Source organism: Anguilla rostrata, chromosome 16 (genome assembly GCF_018555375.3).
Source record: "Anguilla rostrata isolate EN2019 chromosome 16, ASM1855537v3, whole genome shotgun sequence".
NCBI lineage: Eukaryota > Metazoa > Chordata > Actinopteri > Anguilliformes > Anguillidae > Anguilla > Anguilla rostrata.
In genome coordinates, this window is record NC_057948.1 from 16,306,300 (window position 1) to 16,318,512 (window position 12,213).

Below are 12,213 nucleotides of genomic sequence, written 5' to 3' on the forward strand. Positions count from 1 at the left end.
ATCTTATTAAAATTCCACAGCATGTTTTCCTTACAGTTTTTTTTACTGCTTTTGTTGTTCTGTTTGTTTTTTTACTTGCCCCCCTTCTCGCCTTACTCTTGGGCTCTGTATCTGGGGCGTGCTGGATTACTGAGGTCACAACAACAGTAACACCTTCGCCCTTCACCCCCATGACCTTTCTCTGCCTCAGGACATGGCCAAGCATCCTCCTAATTGTGCCCCTTGACCACAGCAGGCCAAAGTGCACCGCTGCTAGATACAACGTGGACATTATCTTTTTTCTTTATTATCATACAATTAATCAGTAGCTGCAGAAGCATGGGTCTAATCCTCTGTAGTGTTCTTGGACAAATCCATTTTACAGTACATCTTCAGAAATGAAGTCTGAAAAAAACTGAAAACACAGAGATCACAACTCAGCAAATATGTCTGCACTGCAGGCCTGCGCAGTCAATCCAAATGCAGCCAGCATTCATCCCCTCTCACCCCAAGCCTTGATGAACTTTCGCTAGGACTTCATGCAGAAACCGACTCTGGACTCCATCAACATTCTTCCTTAACTTTTACGCAAAACGAAACGCAAATGCTCATCTTCTCGGCGCAAGTGCCGGTATGCTAGTTTAGCCATCGTCAATTGAATGAAAAGAATTTTGAGCAATTGCAGTTTTTTGTAAGCCAAATTTAAGGACAAATGTCGATTGAGTCCGGGCCTCCTTGTCAGAGGGAAGGTAGATCAACCTTTTGGGCTATGCCAGAACAAAGGAACACGTTTCCTCCGATACAGGACAGAACATCTGACATCTCAAAAGAAAGACATTTTGTTCTTAATCGCCTCTCATTCTGTGGCGGTCAGAAAGCGGTTGCCCGTGCGAAGGGGTGTCACCCGAGACGGGCTGTGGGCGCGGGGGCTCGGGGGGGGCGGGGGGCGGCGAGCGCGCAGACACGCAGCCGCGCCTCGTCTCACGGCGCTCTGAGTCAGACAAAACGGCGAATCGATAACCCTTCTCTCCCTCCCCATTTCCTCTTTGATGCAACTTCAAAAAGCCGACAGACGGCCCTCTCCGAGGGGGAAGCCCGCAGAAACGGCGAATGTTTTCGAAAACACATCTAGAATAAAAGCACGGCAACCAGCGCGGAAAGGGGAAAAAAAATAACCCTTCCTTTTCCCCTTTTCAAAACATTTGTTCTGGGCATTTTGGCACCGGTTTCCAGGACGTACGGGTCTGTGAGAGAGAGAGAGAGAGAGAGCACTCAATAGAGGCCCCATCTATCACGCCCTGCATCTGGCGCGCACCACGCTGCACCGTGGATTGCCAGGTATGCTCCCTCTATTGTACGGTCAAAAGAGATGCTCTGTAACCACTCGCACAAAAAAAAACAAAAAAACAAACCGAGAGAAAAAAGAGCGTCTGACTCTTCAGGCTTCACGGGGTGATTTGTTAGAGTGGTTCTTGTAGCTACTGTTCACAGCCTGTTCAAAGTCTCTTTGCGTAACAGATGTGGAGACCTGGCCTCAGTGTAGCACTGAGCACACAGGAGCATATATCTCTGGCAATAAATAAAAATGCTAACTCCACTGTAAATTATTAATGAGAGACAACATGTACACATAAATACGTGAATATAAATTATTTTCCGTTCGAAATGTCCTTTGAGGACAGGCAAGCAGGATAATCCTCTTCTTTGCTTTTTTCCCCAAGAATCAACTGTTTTCTCTTAAATTCCTGTATGAAAGGAACACTAATCTTTTTTCCCCGCTGAAATTCCACTATGAAAAATAGACTTATTATACATGTGCAGCTGGTCCTTCAGTGCATGCTTTATCAGTAAAATTATTTTGGCAGGTGCTGAGTGTGACACAGAAGCACTTCAAAGAATAGAGTACAGTACCTGAGGCACCCGGGGAAAGAAAGAGACATTTTAAGAAATACATGAAGCACTGGCATGAGGGCAGCTAATGGAAATAAAGAACAACTGACATTATTGAACATGTGGATAAATTTTAACATTTACACATGGCCAAGGACATATAGCTAACGTCCCACCAGCTTACTGATTTTAATAATGCAAGAAAAGATGTTAATATAAGTTGCCAAAAAAAAAAACAGTGCAAAACAAACTGGGACATAAGGCACTATTGTTAAATTGTAATCAATTTAAAGGTTCGACCAAAAAAAAAAGAAAAATTATATCAATGTTATTTAGTGTAGAACTTGTCACGGTGCTGTTCTATCCTTTGAGCCCCGTTTATTGGTTCATATCCCAGCAGAAATTTTTATCAGCTGCTATCATAGGCAAAATTAGGCGAGATGATGGCAAAGCAACTCTAAATAAAAGGGGACGTCCATTGACTGCTTAAAAACCTGTGAAGTTTTGACATTGTAACTGGGGCCAATTTGCCTACTCTCTGAATAAGAAATGCGCATGGAGCAATGCAGGCATGTCAAGACACAACAGAAAACTCAGAACAATAAGCCGCAAACCCCATTTAAACAGTACCCCTGGCCTGCTCTCTCCGAACACTAAAACCTGTCGTCCTCTTACCTTTCCGACAGTGCACTACTCTCACTCCAGACTGCACGTACCTTCCTGTACAGTGGCTCCGTAACTAAATCAAAAATCCATCCTTTCAATGGCTGGTCAATATCTCATTAAGCAGTCGCCCAGCTCTGTCGCACAGGTGATGGGCGGCTCGCAGCCCACAGAGTGGAGCGAGGGGCAGGGATGCACGCCAGTCTCTCAAGTGAAATGAGGAAACAGCACCCAAGCTAGCATCACACTAGTGGAGCATTGTTCTCCAAAAAATATCACCAGCGCAAAATACTACCGTTTCAGGGTGACTCGCTATTTTGCGTTTCGCTGGCAAACAAAAAAGCTTTGCAAGTTTGGCAAGTGCAGCAGTAACATTAGCCTGCCAAACAGTTTTCTTAAAGAAAACAAATTACACCTGCGCTTACTTATAAGCCAAAGTCAAGCCGGTTGAATCCAGGGCATCTGAGGGTGGACTTTTTAAAACCTACATATTTGTTTTATTAATGGGCCTAAGTCGGTCTGGATCAAACTGAAAGCCATTGGTGAAATGCTTTTTGCCTGTAACTAAATGGCGCTGAAAAAAGCATAATAGCAAAAAGCAGTCAAACGGCGGTGAAACACCGCTACGTTCACGACGCAGTAACCAGACGAGAAGGGGCTCAGACTGTGACCGACAACCTCAACTGAAACAGCAGCGAGGAACGCATGAACTGTTTGATCCCGATTTCGGCGCGGCTGAACCCGCTCCCCTCTCCGTCCGTCGGATAAACTTCAAACGCAATCACGCCGGCGCGGGCTCTATTTTTACACCGTGCCAGCGCTCGCTCTATATATATTTTGCATTCACCTTAATCTACGGTGATTCCCCCCCCCCCCCCTGTCCAGGAAATCCAGAGTTGCTAACGGGATAAGATCAGAATCTCGTTAACCTCTGCTGTCACGTGAATGAGCCGGACTGAGCGAGGAGAGCGGGCTCCGCGGGCTCCCTGACGAGCGCTGGGGGAGAGCGGGCTTCGCGGGCTCCCTGACTGAGAGCGGGTGCGGTCGAGAGCGCGGGGGGCCCGCGCGGCTCGCTGCTAAAATAAGAGCCTGAATTCAGCGGGTTTTTCCCTCCTGCGCTTCGTTTTTAATGACGTCTGTCTGATTATCACAGTCTGATGAGCACCTCACGTACGAACATGCCTTACTGGAAACTGTGGGCTCTTTTGGTATGCATAAATGCACAGCTAGGGTGCCCTTAGATTATATCACTGTTTCTTTAGCGGGACTGATGCCAGTGAATGCTGAAATAAAAGATAAAATGTTTTCTTTTTTTGCTTTTTGATCAAATGTACTTTCAACAGATCAAACAGCTTCCTTTAATTACCAAATTAATATTTGTGAATATTCATCTTAATTTCGCTGAGCAGACCAGGCAATTTGCATGCTCTGATGAGTGGGATGTTTCCACTGAAGGTAATTAGGTGCTTTAACTCGTTACCTGGCTGGGAGGCTCGGGAGAGAGCTGGTGGAGAGGCACGCTCTGTTGTAGAGGCAGAAGGCAGGAGATCTGTGTGAAATATGCCCTGTGATAAGGGAGTATCCACACACATGCCTGCAACTGAAACGGAATGGAGAATTTTCTCCTTTCTATTTTTTAATTTTTCAAGCAGATGCCCATACACATAGGCAGACTGGCTCAGATTGCATTATTATAAGCTCTATTTTATTTATTTACATATCTGTATTTACTGTTGGATATTTACAGAAATAAAAAAGATCCTCTCCTTTAAGTAAGGAACTGCTAAATGGATTCAAACGAGCAATCTTTGAATTACTATGTCATGCCAGACTTCTGGCCCACTCTCACTATGAGAGTGGCAGTCTGTGTGAGCGGCTGGCCTTAACTCAATGCAGAAGTACACAAGGTGGTTTTCTGGAGTCTTGGCTACTTGTAATGATGGGTACTGCCTCTTATCCCGTATACAGAAGCCTAACAGCCCTGTCAACATTAGCCCAGCGGGTCCACAGGGTACAACAGGGAGACCATGCAGATCCCCTGATCTGTATGTTATATGAGTGCCTTAATCAAATTCCCTGTATGTAAGATCAGAAAACATAAGCAAGGAACTGGAACTACAGGACAGAATTAAAGAGGTATCTGGTAGGATTATCAACTGCGGGAACAGGTCCTTGAGTAAACTCATAGACAGCGATGATATATAAAGAAACGACTGTATTCCTCATACTGACCGCAGATAAATCTAACAGTGGTTTTGTTCTGTTCTCATGATCAGAGTCAGTTGAAAATAAACACCTCCAGCTTTATTTCAGAACGGGGAAATTTGGCAGTACATTTTTAATTGCGATCACCGAACAGACTTCGTGGACAGCAAAAATAACACGCACACAAAATAATGTGTTTTTCTGTGAGAAAACAGCGGATGAAGAATACTGAAGGAATCAATTGATTTTAAAAAATGTGTAACAGGAAAAAAATAACTGATATAATTGAAGTGCCCGTGGTCAGGTACGGTATGTTAAAGAAAGCAGCTCTGAATTCATGAGGTGATAGCTGAGCAGGATCTACAGCAGCAGCTGACTCTGACTTGTGGGGTGGTGGGGGACAGTAGGCCTTATGGTGCCTGGTAAGGTGGGTTAGCCAGGGCTCATCGGACTACCGCTATATTAGCTCCTCCCACTAACTCACGTGGTGCCTCGCTATTAGTTGTTTTTACTTAGATACATCTACCATGCCTGCAGCGCACTGTCCTGTAGTACTGCGTGGACTGCTGGGTTTAAACAGGCATGGGCTCACTGGTGGTGGGCATGTGCCTAAGCAGTGCTCCTGCTCTAGATGTGTTGCTATGAAAGTAAGAACGTGGACTGTGCGGATGCTGTTTGACTTGATGTCTCAACAGGAGTAGCAAAGAGCCAGTACCAGACAAACAGCTTCCTGCTGGGGGGGGGGGGGGGGGGATCAGTATACATAAAATATTTTTTTTAAATTATGATGACAACAAATATCCTGTTATGTCCTGAGCATCACTGTACTTCTACAGACACTTTTGCTTCTATTTACAGCCTTATAAGCATGGATGGGGAGAGGGTGGATTACACCTGCTTATCGCTGCTATCTTACTGATCTGTTTATAACTACTTGATAAGACTGCTTCCTCCTTGCATATATTTAAAATATATAGCTCTTTTATGCTGTTCACACGTACTCTCACATGTAGTGTTTTAATAAATGGAGCATTGCGTAGTTCAGCCAGGCCACAAGCGCCAAGCCCGGTTCCGGCTGGATCAGCTGATGGCTCGACTGATTTGTGATGTTTGCCTATCGCAGTCCATTCACATAACCGGCCGGTCTATTAAAATGGCCTCTCCCTACTCACGTGGCTGCTTCCTCCTGCATGCAGACTGCCAGTTTAAATACGCTTCCTCCTGCATGCATGCTTGCTGCAGACTGCCAGTCTAAACCTGCTTTCTCCTGTATGGATGCATGCGTGCTTGCTGCACGCTACCAGTCTAAACATGCTTCCTCCTGCATGCATGCTTGCTTGCTGTATGCTACCAGTCTAAACATGCTTCCTCCTGCATGCATGCTTGCTGCAGACTTCCGGTCTAAACCTGCTTTCTCCTGTATGCATGCATGCTTGCTGCATGCTACCAGTCTAAACATGGATGCATGCTAATATAGATGGGCGGGAGGGCTTCCAGAACAGAGCCATACCGCCAATCATAACGATTGTTTATAAGGACTGTAACTTTGACAACAGTGGTCCTGACTGAACATTGAATATATCAGAACTACACTGCAGTATATTTCCGAACTCAAAACCCCATTTCCATAACACAGCTTTTGTCTTTTATAAATAATTAAATGAAGATACAGTGAAATTAAATGCAAAAAAGGCATTTAATTTTAGGGAACAGGCCCAGGAACAGAGGGCAAATGACTACACAAAAAGTCAGTAAGTCTCCTCAGCCATGAATATTTTAATATCAGCTGATCTTCCGCCTATGACCCCAATAAAGGGACCTTCTCACTGTAGTTCACTGAAAGCATTAGTATATAAGCACAGCCAATGCAAATATAATAGCACAGCCAAGCTGACTAAAAGCAAAAAACACATCCCCACCAAACATACAATAAATTCTAGATCAAACACACCCCCAAACATGAATCTGGTGAACTGACATGATTTTGTTATGCTAACAAATACAAATGATTCCATCCACTTCAGGGGTTATGAAACATTACTGCCATCTGAATGCACACGTACTTCTGAAGGGTAAAAATAAACGGGGGAAAATCTCTGTGGTAACACATTTCAGATTCACTGGACTGAACAGCAGAATCCATTGGTTTTTCCATCCCTGCTGCTTCCTGGTTTAGGCATAATGGCAGCTCCCAGGACTTAGTGAGAGGGGGGTTTGTGCTAGGTGGAGGCAAGGCAGCATGGAGGGGGGGCGGTGGGGGGTAGGGGGGTGGGATTAAGCATGCTCAGTCCAGTGTGCGGGATCTACATTAAGCTAGGATGCGATAGGCGAGCCTCGCTCCCACGCTTGTCCGTGTCTACCAGCTCCGGAGCCAGAAAAAATAGGTCAGTGGAACACAAGGCGCCGATATCGGCCGATATCGGGAGAGGGCAGGGCGGTCCCCGCGCCCTGCAGACCCGAGCGCCGGCCGCCGGCCGCCGGGAGACTCAGCCAAGCAAAGGCACCGCCGCACACGGCCCCTCTCAGAGAAACAGATGCCCTCTGGACTGGAACAACAGGATTAAGTGGATAAAAAAACATCTCCCGTCCACAGAGCAGCCCCCGCCCCCAACGCGCACACACACACACACACACACACACACACACACACACACACACACATTAACACAAGTACACACACACACCACACACATAAATACAAACACATAACACACACACACACACACACACACACACACGGTCCCCTCACCCCAACACACACACACACACACACACACATTCACACATTGTCCCCCCACCCCAAAAGCCAAACCAGGAACTTCTATCTTTCTCAGGGGGCCAGGGTAGATAAAGCACATTGCGTGAAACCTCAGGTGTGCATTTGTGTGAAAACACCCAGATCACTACTGCACACTCATAACACACACACAATAACACAGCGGCAGCTCTAAAAAAATGAGTATTTTAAATAGATGCAGATAAAAATATGCAGGAATACATTAAAAATTCACATGGCAGGGCATGTCATCCACATTAAAGTGCTCTGTAACACAGCAAAATAAAAAACAATTCATGCTGGTAGACTTTCCCTCTGCTTAATTCCCTGGTAATGAACACATTCAGAGCCTCTCTCTCTCCCTCTCCCTCTCTCTCACTCCTTTTTGCGAGCTCCCGAACAGAGAGTTGACAAGACCATGAGCACAAGACACACTATACTCTAGATCCAAATACGTGGTACAATACTTATAACTCCTATGTTACAACATGCAGTATGTCTCTTACCTTTCATAGCTGAAATCACAAAATACATTATTGAGATCCTGGTCCATAAGAGAAGACTATCGGCAGCGCAAAGCCTTCACTGCTGTCTCAGCAGCAGCTGGCCAGCACAGCTCCGTCTCTGCCTCAGAGCATGACCACATGAGAATCCATGTGACTGTGACATCATCCAAAAGGGGCCGACTGAGCTCTGCCCACAGGCTCTGAGCGGCACGGCTGTCAGCCACTCAGGCTGCGGGTGGGAGGGGCTCTGGCAAGGCACCTGGAGTACTTCCCACTGATTGCAGCACTGTGCCTGCAAGACTGGGGCTGGCAGAGAGCACGCCGGTGCTACCCAGACGCTCTTATCTACGGCAGGAAGAGTCAAAACAGTTGCTCTAGCCGACTGTCTCCTCTGTTCTCCGAGAAGAAGAGAAATGCTGGAATGTGCGTGTGTCTGCGAGAGAGAGAAAGATGGCAAGTGTCTGCATATCTCTCTTTGCCTGTGGCTTGCTGACACCGCTCCCTTCTCCCGTCTATGATAAATATTATCACGTAGATAAAGCCAAAAGTCTCTCCAGATGTCTGAGGCCAGCATGCCTCTCTGCCCTGTAGCTTCCCTGCACCCAAGTACATGGTTCACAGTGGGTCAGGACTATCAGCTAAAACCCTGGGAGCATTGTTATGCCAGTCCATCCAATCACCACTGCACCCTGAATGAACAGCTTAAAGTGAAACGGACTTCATCATGAGAACTGTAAGCAGAGCTAGCGAGAAAAAGTACTCCGCTGTACCTGGGTGAGGATTGGTGAAAATGCTTACACACATGCACGCACATACACCACACTTTCCTACATACAGACACTTGATACCGCCCCCCAACACACACACACAACCATACCACACTCGCTGTCACACACACGCACACACACACAACCATACCACACTCGCTGTCACACACACACGCACACACACACACACACAACCATACCACATTCTCTCTCTCGCACGCACACACCCACACACAAAAACGTACCACACTCTTTCACACACACCTCTCTCTCACACATACAACCATATCACACACACTCACACATACTGTACACTCACTAGCACAGGCTCATTCACTCACACACATTCACTCACTCACACACACATACCCACACACACTCACTCGCACGCACGCACGCACACACACTCACACACACACAAACACACACTCACACACACTTACACACGCACGCACGCACACACACTCATTCTCACACACACAAACACACATACTCACACACACACTGTTGGTAAGCTGATCAGACCCTCTCCACATCTGTCCTCCTCTGGTGTATTATTCTGGACTTAGCGCAGGCTGGCTCTGGCTGGAACGGGGCTCTCTTTATGAATTTCCATTAACGGGCTGGAAAGGAGTGCGTATCTGCTGCCATTGGCTTTGTTTGCAGTCATCTGCCGTCCATGCTCTTCCCTTTCACATGTGCTGCTAACTGCACATTAGCCCTTCCCCTTTCGCATATGCTACAAACTGTACATTACCCTATTCCCTTTATCATGTTTGGCTAACTGTACATTAACCTTTTTCCTTTTGCATGTACTGCTAACGGTACATTAGCGTTTACCATTTCACATATGTTGCCAACTATACATTAGTGTTTGCGTGGCTTCCTAATCTTTCCATTTTTGTCTGTTGAGAATTGAAGGTTTTTTTTTTGCAGTACCATAGATAGTCTTCCTCCAAGGCGGCAGATCACTTATTTATTATTCTTTTAATGCACATTATTGGCATCATTACAATGCCAACTTTTATGTGAATTAACTGCCCAATAGAGAGTAAAAAAAATGAATATGAATTCAAGCTTTGACTCCACCAGGCTATTTAAACAGAGATGCTCACAGGGACAATAATGTAATAAATCACCAACAAACCAGGAAGATTTTGCTTTTCATAAGACATTGCATCTCCATTACCCGCTTATTCTGTAATTGGGTCTAGGAAAAAAAAATAAAAATCTTTCCACTGTGCAATATTCAGTATACTTAATCACAAATTAAGTACCTCACTTGTGAAGTAGACTGCATCTAACATATTGAGCACTATGTATGACATTTTTAATGACTTCATACATCTGCTTTATAGTTATTTTTCACAGTAAAATCTTACGGTCCATTGCTATTCGCTGTGGAAATTTTTTTTTTTACCCACAATGCTCCTGCGCTCTTCATAACACTGTCACCACACCGCGGAACGGGAAGGGGCGATGCCATTAATTTCAGGCCACAGTGGCGAGCTGCCACGGGCTGCAGGTGTGGAGCTACGGAGTCGTTTACCTCTGGCTGCCTATCGCCATGGAGAGCGTGCTCCCGCTGCTCGCATGCACAGTGCAGTGCGTCCGTCTAAGTCCACACACCACCGGCGCCAAGAAATAGCGTTCAGTCTTAAAATGTAAAAGATTAGCACATTCTCTAAAAGAAGGAAATATCTTTGCGTGTGCATTTGTGACATAAATCAAGAAAGAAAAATAGAACAGAGTTGCGACTATTATTGTGCTATTTATAATTATTACTTGTTCAGTGTATTCAACAGAGCCTCAACCTCTCATATACAACACACAAAACATTTTACGCAGTGAAATAATGAACACCTTTCTGATGAATAGAAAATGGCAATTAAAAGAGGGGAAAAACATTTTGACCATCACGGCTTGCGTCAGATCCAGTCACCGTTGTCGATCTGTTGTTCTGCACAATAAAACTCAGCAACCACTGGGTGTGACGTCAATGTGTGGGCAACATCTTTACTTTCTAGAAAATAGAAAAAAAAGCTGTGGCTAAACTGGATGCACATGCGGTGCAGTAACTACAGAGAAAGTGTGCAGGAGACTGAACACAGAGTTGTGATTGCTGAAAAATTGAAAATCAGAATAATCAAACAGATTTTTTTCTGGAATAGCAATTTTTCAGAGAGTTTGAAATTCAGTAGTTTGTAATCAATTGTTTGTGTGTCCATGCTACACATTATGGCACACCAGAGGTAAAAGGGGGGTGTCAAGAAACGTAAGGTGATTGATCTGTGAGTGAACTCCAGCTGTACTTGTTTGATTATGGCTGAGATGATTAACCCATGCTCTAAGCCCTGTATGAAATTCTAAAATGATGGAACATCAACATAAAAAAGAAAAAAACTAATTTGACTGTAATTCAACATGGGAAATTAAAGAGGCCATTGTAGAATAACAAAAAAATGAATCCCACACTCTCCGTGAGCTATAAACTATAGGCCCGTTTCTCAGTTTGTCAATATTCATACATACTCGCCCTCAGGTATTAATCAGACCTGTCATTGACTGAGCAAATCACCTATCGGTAAAATAAAGTGTTTTTAAGACCAATCATTTAAATAGAGGTAAATAGGCCTGGAGGGATTTTGTTTCAGGAATGTTGCGGAGGTGCGTGAACAAGCAACTATTTCCAATAAATAATAGAAAGTCAAGCGTCTTTCTCGCGCACTGCCATCAATTAATTACAACAAATGTATTTATTGTAAATAAACCCCGTGGGATGATAACTGGATTGAGAGGAGATGCAGGGCGATGCGACGTGCCCCCCATGGGGAGGAAGAGAGGACCGAAGCTGATAATGGCCTCATTAGCAGCCTGTCAGTAAACCTCCCACGCGCTGGCGCAGGACGCGGAAAGATACACTTCAGTTCCCGCGACGTGTCTGGGGCTGGCTCGCGCTTGCCCTCGAGAGCAGCATTATTCAACAGGAGAAAGATGCGCCTCTTTATTTCGCCTGCCTCGGTGTAATATAGGAGATATTCTGGAGGGATGAGAACATCCGTAGAAAACGGTCCAGGAGAAGAGACGCGCGGCGGGAATGGAACGCGGCGGCTGCCTGCTGCCAGCGAGCTCGGCGGCGGAATTAACAGTCTTCCGCAAACATCTGATGAAAACAACGGAGATCAATTTAATATAAATGCCAAAAGTGTAGCGCGCAATATCAAATACTAGCGGCTCCAACCTATACAAGACAATCATAAACCAATTTAAAGCCATTTTAAACAATTTCCTGGGGCTTCCTCCTGCGTAAGACTTCAATAAATCAAGCAGACAAGACCAGGAATATATTTTTCAAGGGGAAACAGGAGTGAACTATTGGTTTACATTCACACTAGCAATACACATCTTTGTTAAAATAAGTTTCCTA

At 45.2% G+C, this 12,213-nt stretch overlaps 1 protein-coding gene across 2 annotated transcripts in view; it reads right to left on the reverse strand.

Annotated features, from left to right (window-relative positions):
• Positions 1–12,213, reverse strand: part of LOC135241632 (nuclear receptor ROR-alpha A-like) — a 245,464-nt gene that overhangs the window by 51,819 nt on the left and 181,432 nt on the right. Inside the window, exon 1 of one of the 2 annotated variants that reach the window (XM_064312177.1) lies at positions 8,020–8,171. The exons of the other annotated variant lie outside the window; for it this stretch is intronic. Coding sequence (XP_064168247.1) covers positions 8,020–8,047 — 28 coding nt within the window. The 5' untranslated portion in view covers positions 8,048–8,171. Of the gene's footprint in view, positions 1–8,019; positions 8,172–12,213 lie in introns of those variants that run through there. 2 annotated transcript variants of the gene reach the window in all.